The sequence below is a fragment of the Trachurus trachurus genome, assembly GCF_905171665.1.
Source record: "Trachurus trachurus genome assembly, chromosome: 4".
Classification (NCBI taxonomy): Eukaryota; Metazoa; Chordata; class Actinopteri; order Carangiformes; family Carangidae; genus Trachurus; species Trachurus trachurus.
The window spans coordinates 34,551,031-34,570,564 of NC_139898.1; the positions used below are offsets into that span (position 1 = coordinate 34,551,031).

Genomic DNA, 19,534 nt, shown 5'->3' on the forward strand with positions numbered 1-19,534 from the left:
CACTGTTCTTTTGTCTCTCTTTCATGTGTGTGTGTGTGTGTGTGTGTGTGTGTGTAGTGGCGTGTCAGCACTTGTCATTGTTGTCACTTCAAACACACACACTCAGTGAACAGGTATGCAGAGACACGGACATCCAGCTTCAAGTTTCCACCACAGTCGACTCTCACACGCTGCTGCTGCTGCTGCTGCTGGCCGAGGCTCTACAGCTCAGCAGAACTAAAAACTATAACCGTAACGATAAAATAATGATAATAATGATTTTATAAACTGTTAAAAGCCACAACATTAAAAGTGAATCAGGATGGAGAAGAGGAAAGTTACTCAGACATTAAATCTCCCTCAGTCTAAACGAGGACGAACAGAGCGAGTGGATGTGGAACAGAAGCAATAAAAGGACGATAAAAACACAGAGTCTATTCAATCTGTGGCACACTGCAAAAACTCAAAATCTTACCAAGATTATTTGTCTTATTTCTAGTCAAAATGTCATTTCTAGTCAAAACAAATCTTATTATACCTCAAATAAGACTCACCGCGCTTATTTCAAGCCTATTTTCACTTGAAATAAGTAGAAAAATCTGATAGTGGAGTAAGTTTTTCTTCCTTATTACAAGCACAAAAAACTTTTTCTACTTATTTCAAGTGAAAATTAGTTTGAAACAAGTGAAAATGATCTGAAAACAAGTAAATTTTTAGGTGGTGAGTCTTATTTTAAGTGGAAAGAGATTCGTTTTGACTAGAAATGAGACATTTTGACAAGAAATAAGACAAATATTCTTGGAAAGATTTTAAGTTTTTGCAGTGCAGGTCGTTCCACAGTCCAGGTTCAGATGAAGACAGATACAACAGAGCGTCACGGTGCTGAAGGAAAAAAACCCTGAGACCGTGAACAAGTCGCTGCAGAGCAGAAACATGTAAACAAAGTGTCTCTCTTTGTGTGTGTGTGGTGACAGACATATGTGTGTGTGTGTGTGTGTGTGTGTGTGTGTGTGTGTGTGCTGTGTTGTGTTGTGTAAGCTCCTCTCTCAGGTGCAGATCAGAGCTCGAACCGATTCAGCCACGTAACGAACGTATGGATGAATCTACTTTTTATTCCTCAAAGGTCATCTGGAGACCAGGGAGGCCGGTTCCTATAGTCCAACCAAAACTTTATATGAGAGTCACAAAAACGTCCATAAAACTACACAACAACCATTTAAAGGGATAGTATCATTTTTTTTAAAAGTGGGGTTGATCTACAAATAGCCCCTAAGTACTTTAATTGCAGTAGAAGACTCTCTGCACTCCTCCCGTTAGCAACGCCAGCCCATAATAGCCCTGCCCAGAGATTTACAACATACAGTGTTGTGAACAGACCCAAAGAAACGGCCTATTTTCACGGCCTAAAAGAGGTTTTACCTGAAAAATAATACACAGTTCCATTGTTCACTATAATATAATTTTTTCCAGCCCTTCAAAGTGCAGGAAAAACACAGTTTTTATTTGGACCTAACCAACTCACGTATCCCTCCGCCCAGGGTTAGCGCCCGCCGATCAGCAGTTGGTTCGGTCCAAATAAAAACTGCGTTTTTCCTGCACTTTGAAGGGCTGGAAAAAATTATATTATAGCGAACAATGGAACTGTGTATTTATTTTTCAGGTAAAACCTCTTTTAGGCCGTGAAAATAGGCCGTTTCTTTGGGTCTGTTCACAACACTGTATGTTGTAAATCTCTGGGCAGGGCTATTATGGGCTGGCGTTGCTAACGGGAGGAGTGCAGAGAGTCTTCTACTGCAATTAAAGTACTTAGGAGCTATTTGTAGATCATACAACCCCACTTTAAAAAAAAATGCTACTATCCCTTTAATATTCCTCCACACTGCTCGTCCACTGCAATCCAAGTGTCCTGAAGGGAGATAGTCCAGAGTTTACTGGAAACTACGTCATTGAGGACATTTTTACAGCCTAAACAGTCTTTTATTGAATTTGCCGACGTAGTCTCCAGTGAACTCTGGACTATCTCCCTTCAGGACACTTGGATTGCAGTGGACGAGCAGTGTGGAGGAATATTAAATGGTTGTTGTGTAGTTTTATGGAGGTTTTTGTGTCGGGCGCTATTACTCTCATATAAAGTTTTGGTTGGACATATATACAAATATAAAATATAAAACATGTATGTAAAAGCTTAAACATGCAGTTAGCAGGTGAAACTATTCTACATGTCTTCTTGCTGATGATGTATAGTTATGTAATGTCTGTTTTGTAGACACAGTATGTTACATAACTACATATCCATCCAAACGCCTGTGTAGCTACTATATGTACATTATTATATTTGTGGATTTTACACTAAATAAACATTGTATTTTTTCTGTTGTTATCATTTTGTGAAGTACTTTGAACATAATTATCACTAAAATACAAATGCACATGTTCGTACACGACTCCTCATGTATCCAGAGGGTGAATATGTTCTAATAATACACAGCACATATCACTCAGGACATAGAGACACTGTTGTTCAGTTCATTGTCATTGTCTGTTAGCATGCTGCAGATTTAAATTCTTATTATTCTTAAATTAAAAATCCTTGTTCCTGACGGAGGATAAGTTACACACACACACACACACCTCATGTGTCCAGTGTTTATGCTAATCTGTGCTAACCACACCCTGACCACGGCTGTTTTCTGCAAACAGAGATATATAATACGTAACCACAGGCATCAACAAGTTCAATTTAAGACTTTTTAAGACCTTTTTAATACGACTTTAAACTAAATCTAACTAATACTTGCAGAAGAAATACAGTCCAAAAGTCTAAATATAGGCTACTCTTTCCAATTAAAAGCCACTGACGTCAGTTTAATAAAATCAACAGTTAAGGTGCTTTTTACTGATGTAAAAATGATTCACTAGGTCATTTTTCAGCTCATGTTGTATACAGTTTATTTTGTAGCGCTGCTCATTTAGTTTTATTTCGTTTGTATTTAACGCTCTCCTTTCTCCTCTCTGTTGACATTTCTGTCACCAAGTAAGAAATGGAAATAAATAACTTAGAAAAGAGGCTGTAGTCTGTACAAACGACTCGGTTCGCTGGTTGGACTGTGTGAAATTCAGTTGTCCAGTTATAGTCGGATTAAAGGGATAGTTCAACATTTTGTCAAATTGGCCCATTGCCATAATCCCTATAGTCATAGCAGTAGGTTCGTTACCTTTAATTGTCGGTGCAAGCTATTTTTAGAACGGCGGAGCAGAGCCGTGAGCTGCTCAGAGCTACGCTACGGAGGCTCATTATGGGATTTCTTGGTTTCCCTCATCAAACTCATCAAATACACAATCCAACAACTCTAAAACAACTCTGTGTGGTAACGTTGTGTTATTATCTCATAGTGTGGTGAATGTGCAGCTCACAACTTGTCCACCAGAGCGTTGTGGAGTTGTTGGATTGTGTATTTGATGAGTTTGATGAGGGAAACCAAGAAATCCCATAATGAGCCTCCGTAGCGTAGCTCTGAGCAGCTCACGGCTCTGCTCCGCTGTTCTAAAAACAGCTTGCACCGACAATTAAAGGTAACGAACCTACTGCTATGACTATAGGGATTATGGCAATGGGCCAATTTGCCAAAATGTTGAACTATCCCTTTAAGATCAAAACAATCTGGATTTAAGACAATTTTGGGGCCTTTATTTAGTAAGAAAATTTATATTTAAGACTTTTTAAGGGCCTGCGGTCACCTTGTAACAGATGAATCCATCTGAAAATCTGTGTTTGTCTCGGTGTGTTGAATGTTTCCCTGTGAACTGATGGTGTAACGAGGCTCGTCCAGTCCCGGTCCCAGTGTGTCCTCTGGTTTGCATGGCAGCAGACTGAGGTGTGTATTTGCATTGTGTTGCCTGGACGGTCTGAGTAAACAACAGGTGGGTTTCCAGCAGAGCGGCCGTTTCCTCTCTTTGTGGAGAGGAGAGGAGTCGGATCGAAACAAACCGGGGCGGAGAGAGAGAGAAAGAAAAGAGGAAAGTCTGGGTTCCTGGGCTCCTCTGGATGTCTGAGGGAGTGTGTAATGTGTAATGTGTAATCTGCAGCTGCAGGCGGCCGGGCCGAGGAGTGACACAGCATGAGGAATGGAGCTCTGACAGCAAAAACAAAGACTGGGAATGCCAGAAACTCTGCAGCTGCTGCAGCCGTTGTTAGTGAGGCCACAATAAAAAAACCCTCATTACTGCTGCAGAGCTCCGACACACAGGAGAGGGAAGGAGCTGGTCCAGCTGGAAGAGGAGCTTTAACCCACTGTAGATCCTCTAACCTCATCAGACCAGAGCTCCAACACATCTAGAAGCTGCTTTCATCTCAACAGCTCAGTGATGCCTTCATGGACCTTCAACTTTAGTAAAAAACATGGTAACACTTCACTTGAATAGGTATTCATCAGATTGACATAACAGCTGTCATAACCATCAATGAATACTTCTGACAGCTGTGGTTAAGTGTCATTCGGTAAGTTATGTCACTTTTGATGCAAAGTTGACATTGTTTGAGATGTTTTTGTTCTGACAACTTGACATAAAGACAGTTTAAACTGTCATAGCAGACCTAATGGACAAACTTTAAAAATGATGTCAAGTTCTCATAACAAGGAACATCTCAAATAATGTCAACTTTGCATCAAAAGTGACATAACTTACTGAATGACACTTAAAGCAGAAGTAAGTGATATATTTGTGTTAATATAAGTCTTAAATAGTTGTATCTTCCGACAGCAATCACTTCTATAGAGTGTTTGGACCAGGGGTGAAAGTAGTTTTAAATTCTTGCCGGTACTATTACCAAAAGTTATTTTTCTCTGCATTATTGATATTATTACTGATTTTAATTGGGACATTTTGCAACAAACGTTAAACGTGGTACACGTTTCGAAGGCTGGGTCAGGGGTACAATAAAGGAAATTTTGAAGATCGCTGGCCCCACCATTCTAACCACTGGCCCAGGACAATGTCAGGTAGCCTATTGATCCCCATAATAAATAAAAAAGAACATATCATAGCCTGCAAACAGCCTGCGGTCTCGCCATCGAGGCTGGAGCTTTCTTATATATCGACACCAATACTAGTAAATTTCCACGATTCTCGATACATATACAATACCACGATTTAATTAGAAGAAAAAAAACATGTGCTTCTAAATTGGCTACTTTATTTAATAAATAAATAACAGTTTCTCATCAAACTTGTATTTAAGCTCTAGCCTACTGTGGTTTAACAATGAAGTAAAAACAGAGTTAAAGTGGTAAATATGCCCAAACACAAACGGAAAGTCATGTAGTCATTACTTTTATCTTCCAGTAGTTCAATGACAACTGTTGCTGTCATTCATTCACTTTAGGCTGTTTCCACAGACTGGTGCAAAACTGACTTATTGTTTCATTTTTCAGCTCCGTTTCGTTTGTTTTTTCTCTGCTTCAAACCATCATGGATGTAGCCTACTATGGTCTAAACGCGCACCACCGCTGTGGCGCACACCGAGCAGCTGGAGCCGCGTTCACATAAACAGACCGCGAGCTCGACATAGCCGCACCGAGACCCAGCGCGTGCTCTGGCCCGCGTGTAACGTCCGCGTCGGTCCCGACAGGACTCGCCACGACGCGCTGAGGGCAAAGTTTCACGGTACCGGAAAAAAAGGTTCAGTCTTCAGCAGCAGTGAGCGAGCGGCGCGCGTTCCGCGGTGCACAGCTGCACACTGCAGCTGCTGCCGGTGGTGCTGCTGACGTCCCAGGGCAGAGCGCTGCTGCGCACAGAAAGTATCATGTCTCTGTCTTTGATCGGGTCGGGATCTCGTAACACTATGTGTTATAATAATAACCGAGACAATTTCACAGAAATCATTTCAAACCACAGGGAATTCATGTGAAATTAGATTTATTATTTTTTTTTACTTTTTTTTTTTTTTATCTCTCTCATGATCTTCCTGGTACTGCGTACCGCCTCTGAATCTTTTAGTGGTACGCAGTACCGGACCGTACCGGCTTACTTTCACCCCTGGTTTGGACTGAAACACGGGTCTGTCAGTCACTCTGCTCTGCTCTGAGCCCAGGAGAAAACATTTATCGTATCCTACAGTTTTTATCCAATGAGGAGAGAGAACGGCATGCAGGGCTGTGTGTGCAGCCAAGGAACGCCGTGAATGTGGCGACGTAGAGGACTGTTATGGTGCGTTCAAGGAAACTCATGTTTTTCCGACCTGTGAAGTGGTACCAGTTCGATCTGGTACGAGTTCACGGGTCAGAAGTTACGAGTGGCCGTTATAGTGACTTTCACCGGTAAAACAGGTCGGAGAAACACGAGTGGGTTGCCTGAAACGCTACAAAGTCGTAAGTTGTGACTTGAAGCTGTAATTTACGATTTCAAAAGCCTGCCTGGAACGCAGCATTAGCCAAAACGACCGGACCACTTACTTCTGCTTTAACGACAGCTGTCATAAGTATTCATTGATGTTTATGACAGCTGTTATGTCAATCTGATGAATACCTATTCAAGTAAAGTGTTACCAAAAACATTCACCTGATCCATAGATATACACATAGATCATAGCTGCTGCCTCTGACGCTGCTGTCCATTGGAACGATGCATCAACGCGGCGGCCATCTTGGTCAGGGGGAAGCCGTGTCTACTTCCTGCTGTAGTCAACAGAGGCAGACGTCTATCAACCATTAAAATCACCAGAACTCACTGAATATTCAACCGATTTTCAAGCCGTTTGGTTTATTATAAATGTCAGACATATGATACAACAACAACAACAAAAATTTCATATATATATTTTTTTATATATATTTAACATACCCTTACATACTCAGACTGAAATTTGTTCTACAAGGGTCTGACTGCTTGTCAGACGTACTGTATATGTCTATGGTCAGAAATGCAGCATCTACGTGTTTATATCTATGCACCTGATGGATGATCGACTCAGCAGTCAGGGACCTGAATGCAACATCCCTAAATGTCAGAGGGAGTGTCAGTGTGTTTAACCACAAACAAAACACAGAGATCCAGGTTTCTAAAAACTCAAATGAGCTTCTACTTCCACCTCGGCCCCGGGACACGACCGTCCTCAGGACAGGAACAAAGACCGGTTGTAAAACCAACAAATAACAACAAACGCAGGTCGACTCGCTGGCTCCTTTCCACTGGCCCAAAAACCCCAGGTATGATCGCGTTGACAACAACGTCAGTGTGACAGAAAACAGCAAAGTAAACAAGCAGCAAAAAAAAAAAACAACAGCAGGGAAGCTGGTGAGGTGGTTGTTTAAAACTTATAATATTAAAATATTATAAATATATTTAAAAGGAACAGCACACATATCTCTACGCACGTGAAAACAAGTGTCCATCACGTGTTTATAACTCTAACGCTACGTGAACACTACGGCGGTGGTCAGTGGTTTTTCCCTCCTCTTCCCCACGGATCATGAGAAGCTCTTTTCTCTCTGTCTTGTCAGAGTGGTGCCATGTTGAGTTCCAACCATAGACTGTAAAAAGAATGGACGTAGCACCCATGACGTCCCCCATTGGTTCTGGGGAGTCATTTTTGTGACTCCAACATGGCGGCCTGAACAGCGCCATGCCCACTGGCCTCAAAGCAGCGGTCTCCGGACCTGTCACTCAACGTTTCCGCGCCCTAATTGGCCAGAATCTTAACCTAATAACAGTAAAACGGTAGAGATAAACCCCCTCAGAGTGTGTGCGGGGGTAGAAACTATCGGTTGAGACCAGAAAACGTTGTGACACCAGGCTTTTAACATGTTTACTGAGGATGTAAAGTGGGTGATTTTAACATGGGGGTCTATGGAGAATGCTGCTTTCTGACACCAGCCCCCAGAGGAAGAAGAGGGGATTGCAGTTTGTTGAACGTGGAAGTGACTTCACTTCTCAGACCCACAACTGCCCCCTTGGTTCCAACAAAGCGTCTTGCACGAGTGGCGCTACGTCACGTAAATTAGCAGGTTGACCCGGATCAGACATTCCCACTGCGAGCCGACTGGAGCAGAGTCATTTGATGTCGGTCGACTCGGGTCAGTGAGACTTTCCCACCGGCGTCAGAAGCCGGTTGTTAGCGAGTTTAAACTGGTTCTTTGGCCGGTGGGAAAGGGGGATCTGAGAATTTTGGTAGTGGTTGAAGGTGAAAGGTCAAAGTTACAATGACCTTATAACCCTTGTGAATGCAACATCTCAACGGCACCTTGAGGGAACTATTTCATCTTTGGGACTCGAGGACGGACCAATCACAAAACCTCTGACAACATTTTTTCTAGCAGAAGCTGAGTTGTTCAGGAAGTCGGTGGTACCACAGAGTCCTGGTCCTGGTCTCAATAATCGTCCTCACTGCAAAAACTCAAAATCTTTCCAAGAATATTTGTCTTATTTCTTGTCAAAATGTCTCAATTTTAGTCAAAACTAACCTCTTTCCACTTAAAATAAGACTCATCACCTAAAAATGAACTTGTTTTTAGATCATTTTCAAACTAATTTTCACAAACTTGCTCCACTATCAGATTTTTCTACTTATTTCAAGTGAAAATCAGCTTGAAAGAAGTAAAAAATGTCTTAGAAACAAGCTGCTTTTAATGTGATGAGTCTTATTTTAAGTAAAATGAGATTGGTTTTGACTAAAAATAAGAGAAATATTCTTGGTAAGATTTTGACTTTTTGCAGTGCACGATGAGAAGAGTTCACGGTGACAGACTCAGACCGCGGCGGCCTGCACCGGAGCAGCAGACAGATGTCGCACCATGTCGAGTCTTTAATAAAACATGTGGACAATAAAGACGGATCAGTGCTCGGCCAGATGTGGATGATGTAGGACGGCTCAAATATTCTGCTCAGACAAATAAATCATAACCCTCATCATCATCTTTGTCTTCGTCATCACCGTAAATAACTTCTGTACCTGTGGTTTGGATCTATCTTCTGTTTTCATGGTTTCACAGAGCGGAGAGAGGACGCACACTGGAATAATCAGTGAAATACGACGGCCTCTGGGATCTCATTATGAAGTCTTTACAGTCATCACACATCAGATCAGTATCTGTCCGCTCACTAAACCAGCAACAGCCCAGAAACCCAGAAGATATTTCATATTCTGAGTCACCGCGGCGGCTTTTTATAATCAAAGAAATTCATTCACTGGAGCCCGATGGACGAATAGTTAAGGTGCATACCACACAGCCACAAGACCGCAGCATCCAGCACTGCAAAAACTCAACGTCTTACCAAGAATATTTATCTTATTTTTAGTCAAAACAAATCTCATTCTACTTAAAATAAGACTCATCACATAAAAAGCAGCTTGTTTTTAGACACTTTTTACTTCTTTCAAGCAGATTTTCACTTGAAATAAGTAGAAAAATCTGATAGTGGAGCAAGTTTTTCTTTCTTATTTCACTGGCAGATTTTTCTACTTACATCAAGTGAAAATGAGTTTGAAACAAGTGAAAATGATCTAAAAACAAGTTAATTTTTAGGTGATGAGTCTTAGTTAAAGGGGAAAGAGATTAGTTTTGACTAGAAATGAGACATTTTGACAATAAATAAGTCAAATATTCTTGGAAAGATGTAGAGTTTTTGCAGTGCGTGTCATGTCAGACTCTAAACTCTTTCTCTCTCTCTTGCTCAACTCTGCCGCCGCCGCTGCCAAACTAAAAAGGCAAAATGCCAGAAACTAAAAAACATCCAGTCAATCAAACAAACATGAGCTGTTTCCAGTCTGGCACTCGACTCGGCCGCATGGGAAGGAAACGGGAAAGATGAGACGGAGTGAAACAAGGCGAGCAGCATCGGAGGAATGAGAGCAGAGCGGAGCGGAGGATGACATCAGTCTGAAAAACTGCTGCTGCTGCTGCTGCTGCTGCTGCTCGGTGTCGAGGGATCGGCCACAAACTGGAACGGCCGTCCGTTTATGAATCACATGTTTTCTTTCTTTCTTTCTTTCTTTCTTTCTTTCTTTCTTTCTTTCTTTCTTTCTTTCTTTCTGTCAGAAGAAGGAGAAGTGTGGTGGCTCGGTGCAACTCCACCCAGCAGCCGCCCGGCCCAACCTGCTGGGGAATGTGTTCACTTCTCCCTCAGAGACACTGACGTCTGACACACACTCCACCGTCCACTTCAGAGTCAGTTATGACAAGACATTTTAACATTGAACAGTCAGACTGGATGTGTTGCAGTCAGATCTCTGTGATTCAGTTTTGCCTCTTGTCAAAAAGAACATTTCAGATCCACAACTACATTGTCCGTCCTGGGTGAGGGATCCCTCCTCTGTTGCTCACCCTGAGCTTTCTCCTGGTTTTCCCTGTTAAAAGGGTTTTCCATGGAGTTTTTCCTCCGTGGATGTGAGGGTCTAAGGACAGAGGATGTTGTTATGATGGGATGTAAAGCCCTTTGAGACAAACTGTTGGTAAAAACGGGCTATACAAATAAAATTGCCTTGCCTTGCCTTACATTCTTCCTAGGACAGATGACATCACTGTAACCATTCATGTGTATGGTGTTTGTCATCACCAAGGGGGCAGTTGTGGGTCTGAGAAGTGAAGTCACTTCCGCGTTCAACAAACTGCAATCCCCTCTTCTTCCTCTGGGGGCTGGTGTCAGAAAGCAGCATTCTCCATAGACCCCCATGTTAAAATCACTGACTTTACATCCTCAATAAACATGTTAAAAGCCTGGTGTCAGCACGTTTTTTGGTCTCAACCGATAGTTTCTACCCCCGCACACACTCTGAGGGGGTTTAACTCTACCGTTTTACTGTTATTAGGTTAAAACTCTGGCCAATTAGGGCGCGGAAACGTTGAGTGACAGGTCCGAGCAGCTCCGTGGACAGCTGCTTCGAGGCCAGTGGGCGGGTTCTCGGCCGGCCAATCCAACATGGCGCTGTTCAGGCCGCCATGTTGGAGTCACAAAAACGACTCCCCAAAACCAATGGGGGACGTCACAGATGCTACGGCCATTCTCTTTACAGTCTATGGTCATTACAGATATCTACAATTCAGTTGCAGATATCCACTATGTGAATTACAGATATCTGTAACTGAACTACAACTAGTACTAATTCCAGTTTGAGATATCTACAGTTTGATTCTGACTCGTCATAATTCCAGTTCTAGATATCTTTAATTCACCTCAATTAAAGATATCTACATGTCCCTGTTCAGATATCTGTAATTAAGTTTTGACTAGGCGAAATGACGTTGTAGATATCTCAAACTGGAATTAGTACTAGTCGTAATTCAGTTACAGATATCTGTAATTCACATAGTTGATATCTGCAACTGAATTGTAGATATCTGTAATGACAAACCCCATACACATGAATGGTTAAAGTGACGTCTTCTGTAGAAAGAAGAACGTAGTTGTGCATCTGAAATGTTCTTTTTGACAAGAGGCAAAACTGAAAAATCCAACTATTCAAAATGTAGTTAGGACCAGTCAGAAAGACGTTGTTGATATCTACATTGTTAATTCTGGAGAGTCAAACTTTTAAAGCTTTCAAATGTTAAATCCTCTTAGTCTTAGTCAGTCAGGGAAAACTAGAGCAGTCGGAGGATCCCATTAAAATAAAACACACACGAGGCCGGAGGCTGGTTTGGTTTCCCTCTGGGCCGTCGCTGAGCACTAACACAGTAAACACACACACACACACACACACACACACAGATCTTGGAATCACATTTCCACACCCGTCTTCAACATATGAGATGTGTCCTGTAACCATGGCAACAACAGCAGAGGCAACGCAGCCACCGTCAACATCCAACATCCAGTTAAAAAAAATAAAAAATCTTCCATCTCCTCTTCCTCCTCTTTGTCGTCATCGTTGTCGTTGTTGTTCTGAGCTGTTGTTGATGCTTACTCAGCTTCACCTTTTACTTGTTTACAACAGCTGGGTGGTTGACCTCTCTCACACACACACACACACACACACACACACACACACACACACACACACACACACACACACACACACACACACACACACACAGGGAGGTGTAGACCTGTGCATAGAGACTGAACCTCAGGTTAGAGCTTAAGTCCTGAACCAAAGCTTCCCCAGGTTCAGTCCCATTCAACAAAACACACTCAAATCTCCTCAATCGACTGCGGCGATCGATCAATCAATCAATCAATCAATCAATCAATCAATCAATCAATCAATCAATCAATCAATCAATCAATCAATCAATCAATCAATCAATCAATCAATCAATCAATCAAGACACAAGACTGATTGATTGAAAGGAACTTCTGGTTCAAAATCACAATATTTCTCAAAACTCCAGTTTCCTCAAGACAGAAACAAAGATCAAAAAGAAGAAAAGATGAAACCCAACAACTCACCGAGAGCTGATTTCACTCTCTCATCAAACTGAGGCGTTTTCACACCAGCTACATCTACTTTTAGTTGTTTCTTTGCTGTTGCTCTTTCTTCATGTGGACCAGAACATGAAGCCACGTGTTTGCTGACGTCGTTCAATCATTGGTTAGAAACATCTGGGATGGAGGAAGTGGAAGTTAAAGGAATAGTTCACCCTAGAATGATATTTCGCTCATTATCTACTCACCCTCATGTTGACTAAGGGCTGGAAGAATTTTCAGAGTCCACCGTCCCTTCTCTGAGTTACAGGGGGTCTCGGCGTAGCAGTGAATTTCAATGCAACGGTTGCAAAGGGACACCAGAGCTCTTCGTAAAAAAACACACACAAAAAAACATCCAAATACCTCCATGCTGCTCGTATGTAATGTCCGTCTTGTGCTGAAGCCCCAAATTGCGTAATTGTCCCGAAAAAAATTAAATAAGTCTATATTTTAAGCTTGTTTGTAGCGGAAGCTTCTCGTCTTCTTCTTCTTCTCCTCTTCCTGGTCCGTCCAAATCTCGCGTGATTCGCAGTAACCGCACTGACACCGGCGCAAATCACGCGATATTTGGACGGACCAGGAAGAGGAGCTTCGAGAAGCTTCCGCTACAAACAAGCTTAAAATATAGACTTATTTAATTTTTTTCGGGACAATTACGCAATTTGGGGCTTCAGCACAAGACGGACATTACATACGAGCATCATGGAGGTATTTGGATGTTTTTTTGTGTGTGTTTTTTTACGAAGAGCTCTGGTGTCCCTTTGCAACCGTTGCATTGAAATGCACTGCTACGCTAAGACCCCCTGTAACTAAGAGAAGGGACGGTGGACTCTGAAAATTCTTCCAGCCCTTAGTCAACATGAGGGTGAGTAGATAATGAGCGAAATATCATTCTAGGGTGAACTATCCCTTTAAATGATCATAGAGAGCTCCTTGTTCTGATATTGATCCGGCTTAAACACCTTCAGACATCCGACCACCTCCTCGGTCCGCTGGTTCGGTCCACACCTGAGTTTGATTACTAATGCTGTATTCACACCTGTTGAAGCAGCTCTGCACTCTGCACCGATGGAGGGTGGAGGATTTTAATTTGTTCCAAGCGAACTGTACAAAGCAGGTGCGAAGGTGCTTTAAAGCAACACTATGTAGATTTTCAACCTTAAAATAAGGTTTCTAAACTCACTGAAGTGGTAGAAACCCTTAACAGGCAACAGCACCGGTACCAGCATCAATTTGGTGCAACCGCGTTCAGTCTGCAGAGTTGAAAAAACTTTATTGTAAGGCCGAGAAACTACGTAGTGGAATGTGAATGAATGAATCCAAACCGGTTGGAGCCGCCTCGATGCTCCATGTTTCACATGTGGGAATCAAACAACGGTCAAGTCGCCTTAAACCTGCCTGACTTTGAGTTTACATGTCCTCCTTTGTGCTTCTCTCAGTTCCTTGCAGTTTAAGATTAAGATTAAGATTAAGATAAACTTTATTAGTCCTTGACAGGAAACTTGTCTTGGGCACAAGTGCTGACACAGCTGCATCTAAAACCACACATACATATAGCGAGCACATGGTACACATACACCTGCACATTCACATGTACACAAGTGTACGCACACATCCACATACACACACAGAGCATAATTACACATGTACACACATACAACTATGCAACAACCAGAGAACTGCAGAAAGTATGGTGCGCGTGGAGCACATAGACAACCACCATTCATTTAGATTAAAAGAATAGAAAAAATAAAATAAGAATAAGACTCAAAGTCCGTAACACCTGCTTCTACTCTACTGTGGAGGAGGCAGAGCCGGTTTTTTGTGAAGAAGTCGTGTTATGGAGGTGGGAATGAACGGAAATCTAAATCTATTACTTCTGTGTTTACTGGAGCTGAAGCGTCTTCCTGAAGGAAGGAGTTGATATTCAGATTGGACACAGAGTCTTCTCCTTTGTCCTCTAGAAACACCAACGCCTTAAACTTCTACAACTATGTCACAGAATTCACTATGTGATGTCAAATGTAAAGGAGTAGTGCCACTGTAAAACCATCGCTAGTCTCCTCTATAGCCAATGGACGGACGGACAGACGACACCAAACATTAAAGCAGAAGTAAGCGATCCGGTGGTTTTGGCTAATGCTGCGTTCCAGGCAGGCTTTTGAAATCGTAAATTACAGCTTCAAGTCACGACTTACGACTTTGTAGCGTTCCAGGCAACCCACTCGTGTTTCTCCGACCTGTTTTACCGGTGAAAGTCACTATAACGGCCACTCGTAACTTCTGACCCGTGAACTCGTACCAGATCGAACTGGTACGACTTCACAGGTCGGAAAAACACGAGTTACGAGTTTCCTTGAACGCACCATAACGTCTTGTCAGCCGATGGAGTTAGCAGCCCCCGCCCTCGTCATGGATCTATTGGTCCTCGTCCCTACGTCACCACATTCAGGCGCATCCCTTGGCTGCACACACAGAGAGGACTGCCCCTTTATGCCGTTCTCTCTCCTCATTGGATAAAGGTTGTAGGATACGAGAAAAAGTTTTCTCCTCGGCTCAGAGCAGAGCAGAGTGACTGACAGACCCGTGTTTCAGACCAAACACTCTATAGAAGTGATTGCTGTCGGAAGATACAACTATTTAAGACTTATATTAACACAAACATTCACCTTACTTCTGCTTTAAACTACTGTATATCACAGAATTCACTATGTGATGTCAAATGTAAAGGAGTAGTGCCACTGTAAAACCATCCCCAGTCTCTTCTACAGCCAATGGACGGACGGACAGACGACACCAAACTTAAGATGTGTGTGTGTGTGTGTGTGTGTGTGTGTGTGTGTGTGTGTGTGTGTGTGTGTGTGTGTGTGTGTGTGTGTGTGTGTGTGTGTGTGTGTGTGTGTGTGTGTGTGTGTGGAGCGTCAGGGCCACCGTAGGGCCGTGTGCACCTGTAGCACAAAGAGAAGAGCAGCATCTTTTTGTCCTGCACAGGTTGACGCCCATGAACACACCCTGCAGCCGAGGACGGAGGACAAAGAGGAAGGAACAGGTCCCTCACACACACACACACGCACGCACACACACACACACACACTGCAGGACTGGATTGACTGGACACACACACAAACACACACACAAAACTCTCCCACAGTGTGTAACTCCTCGGGGAAACATTACTGTGAAGAAGAGACAAGAAAACCTGACAGACAGGTTTCTGGGCTGTGTGTGTGTGTGTGTGTGTGTGTGTGTGTGTGTGTGTGTGTGTGTGTGTGTGTGTGTGTGTGTGTGTGTGTGTGTGTGTGTGTATAGAAACTCTCAGGAATGAATGAGACACCGATGTCTCACTGATCTGGAGAGGAGAAGCTGGGAGAGAGAGATTTGTTATATGGAAATATCTTTGTAGGAAATAGTTTGTAAAACGCTTTGGCAACAACATATTACTGTTCATGTCAATAAAGCTGTTTTGAATTGAATTGAATTGAACTGAGAGAGGTAGAGGTAGAGAGAGAGAGAACCGCGCTCCTCTTGTGTAGTTGATGTGTTACAGTGTTTCTATGAATCACCGCTGATCGCGCACGAAGCTCGAGAGCGACTAAACCAGGCGAGAGACGTGGAAGTTTTCACCGTGAAACCGTCACACACACACACACACACACACACACACACACACACACACACACACACACACGGAGCTCTTACCTCTGATGAAGGCGGACTTGGTGTCGTCCAGCAGACTGGACCCAGAGACCCCCATGCTGCTGCTGCTGCTGCTGCTGCTGCTGCTGTCACATCCAACTGCTGCCGCGGCGCTGAGGAGGAGGAGGAGGAGGAGCAGGAGGAGGAGGAACACGCCCTTCCTCCTCCTCCTCCTCCTCCTGCTCCGTGACGCCTTAGCCAGAGGAGCCAGATCACAGTTTTCATCCCCACAGGCTGTCCACCCATAATGACATCACCTTTATTATTCATTCTGTAGCTATTATGGCAAATTTCACTCACACAAATTAATGCAAATCTACTCCAAAACTCCACCCAACTGTAGAAGTTTCTTGCATGAGTTTAATGCACTCATCAAATAGCCTACTGTACACAATCCAACAACTCCAAAACGCGGGTTTAACCAGTACAATTAACAAGGCCGCACATAAGCACCTTAAAGGGATAGTTCAACATTTTGGCAAATTGTCCCATTGCCATAATCCCTATAGTCATAGCAGTAGGTTCGTTACCTTTAATTGTCGGTGCAAGCTGTTTTTAGAACGGCGGAGCAGAGCCGTGAGCTGCTCAGAGCTACGCTACGGAGGCTCATTATGGGATTTCTTGGTTTCCCTCATCAAACTCGGTTTTGCACGAATTTCCCTCTAAAACAACTCTGTGTGGTAACGTTGTGTTATTATCTCATAGCGTGGTGAATGTGCAGCTCACAACTTGTCCACCAGAGCGTTGTGGAGTTGTTGGATTGTGTATTTGATGAGTTTGATGAGATTAAACCAAGAAATCCCATAATGAGCCTCCGTAGCGTAGCTCTGAGCAGCTCACGGCTCTGCTCCACCGTTCTAAAAACATCTTGCACCGACAAATAAAGGTAACAAACCTACTGCTACGACTATAGGGATTATGGCAATGGGGGGATTTGACAACATTTTTAACTATCCCTTTAAACAGATGAAATCCCTTACATTAATTGACACTAAACAAAGCACCACATCCACAGATACGAGAGGTTTTTCCAAAGAAGAATAGTGGAGTTACATTCTGTTTCCTTGTGTTTTTTGTTTGTTTTTGTTGTTGTATTTTCCCTTCCTGTCATTTTATTTATTCATGTATTTATTTTCCTCCCTACTTTGTTATGTTTACTGGCATTGCTAATAATAACCTTAATTTACTACCTGTCTGCTGTTCTGTGTACAATTGTTTGTATGTACAACCTTTTTCAATAACGTTCATTGAAAAAAAAAAAGTTTTCATCCCCCACAGGCGCCCGATCCAATGGAGGTGCATTTGTGTCTTGATTATTCAATCAAAAGGCAAGTTGAATGCATTTTTTTTTGCATTGAAACACTTTTTTTTGATTGAATAGTTTTTTATTTTGATTGAAGTGATGTTTATTTTGATCGAAAATATATTTTTTTGTCTAAATCAACTTTTGATTGAATAATAAAGACACAAATGTACCTCCATAGATCCAGATGCAGTTAGAGCTGAAACTAACTCAACAGTTCACTTCCTACACAAACTGTTGTTGTGATGAGATGTGTTCACTACGGACAGGTGAGTCATCAGACGGGTCGATTAAACACATGTTCATACATAGATATCATTTATATATGACATATGCACAGCACATGTAGAATAAGACGTTTGTGTTATTAAATCAAATACATCTTCATATAGGCTACTAAAGGATCAAAATAATAATAACCATGTATAAGCCAAAATAATTTAGATGTGTATATAGTAGGCCTATAGTCTATATACATGTATGTAATGTCATTTTCTCAATCTCAGCCTCATAAAACCAAAAATATTCATTAAAACCAGTGAGATACATGAATATAATAGTAGATATGTGCACAGTAAGTGGTTAAAATGAGCTTTTGTTATTGAAGCGTCAGACTTGAAGCTCCAGTTCTGAGTCGTGTTCAATCTCACAAAGACATTCAACAACTTTTAAACTACAAAGACATGACAGAAACGTTTCTCTGAGCCGCTCTGTTTATATCTGATATAAAATCCAGAGTTAAACAAACCGGTGAAGGACGTTGTGTTGGACTGTTTGCATAAGTCTCTCTCTCATATTTACACAGTCAAATAAATCAGGACGGACGTGAATGTGAATATTTCCACATGTTTCTCTGTTGACTTCACTGCAGAGCTTCACTCCATAACAACCTAATGAGAGAAATAATATCCTACAATGCACAATATTATGTCTTTCTTTTTTGCCGAATATTAATTTAAAACCATTAGTCAATCAACCAATTTCTCACACTGTTCTGCAGCTGCCAGTTATTGATCACACTGTGCATGTGCTTGGTTCAATAAAAGTAATAACAACCGATCAGCTGACTGCTGCTGTCATGTAGAAATACTGTCCTGTCATTGGTCGATCCACCAGAGAGCAATAATAATGTCAGTGTTGTGTTCATGGTCCAAACAATCATTATTAGTGTGAATGCTGAAAGCCATTGTAGCATTGCTACAGACTCCCTCAGCAGATTTAGAAGAACATAAGTTGCTGTTAAATTTGTTCTTTAGCTATTTAAACTGAAAATACACATTTCCCCATTTTGTTTATGTTTAACACATTGTTTTACACTTACCGTATCCTAAACTACTGAGGCTCTTCTCAACCATTCGACAATTCAAGTAATTTCCAGCCATTTCATACAAAATCTTACATCTTCTACTTTTTAATATATTCTCAGCCATTGCTTCGGCTATGTTAGCGCTGGTTCATCAGTTGTCCTTCCTGTCAGGTTAGCTTTAAAAAGGCATTCATCTCATACTACAAGTGAATATAGAACGTCTCTGTACAAGTTATATGTTCCAGCTTTAGCATTAGCCTTTTTCAACATTGCTTTAGCAGTTTCATCAACTAATTTAGCATTGATTCAACAATTTCTTCAGCTCATTCAGCATTGCTTCAGCAATAGCGTTCAGCTGCTTTCAGCATTCACACGCATTTTCTGCAGGAAATGCTATCTTTTCCTAGTTATTATTATTCACCAGAGGATTTGAACCTGTTTCTACTGATTGACACTGAGTTCACTGCAGAGCTGCACCGAGGACGTGATCAATAACAACATTTCATGGTTTTTATTTACAAAGCTTTACTTGAAATTTTACCTGTTTATCTCACCAGCTTAATCTCACTTTGCAACTTGCAACTCGTTCACAGGATTCCTTGGTTTTACACTACAAAAACTCAAAATCTTACCAAGAATATTTGTCTCATTTCAAGTCAAAAATGTCTCTTCTAGTCAAAACAAATCTCATTCTACTTAAAATAAGACTCATCACATTAAAAAGCAGCTTGTTTTTAGACACTTTTTACTTCTTTCAAGCAGATTTTCACTTGAAATAAGTAGAAAAATCTGATAGTGGAGCAAGTTTTTCTTCCTTATTACAAACACAAAAAACTTGCTTTCACTGG

General features: G+C 41.9%; 1 protein-coding gene across 1 annotated transcript in view; it reads right to left on the bottom strand.

The window, feature by feature from the left end:
• The window catches only part of niban1a (niban apoptosis regulator 1a), a gene marked incomplete at its 3' end in the record, with an annotated part of 43,685 nt that extends 27,504 nt beyond the window's left edge, over window positions 1–16,181 (bottom strand). The window contains exon 1 of the mRNA XM_083970035.1: window positions 16,081–16,181. Coding sequence (XP_083826161.1) covers window positions 16,081–16,135 — 55 coding nt within the window. The 5' untranslated portion in view covers window positions 16,136–16,181. The remainder of the gene's footprint in view (window positions 1–16,080) is intronic.
• Between the last annotated feature and the right edge of the window lie 3,353 nt (window positions 16,182–19,534).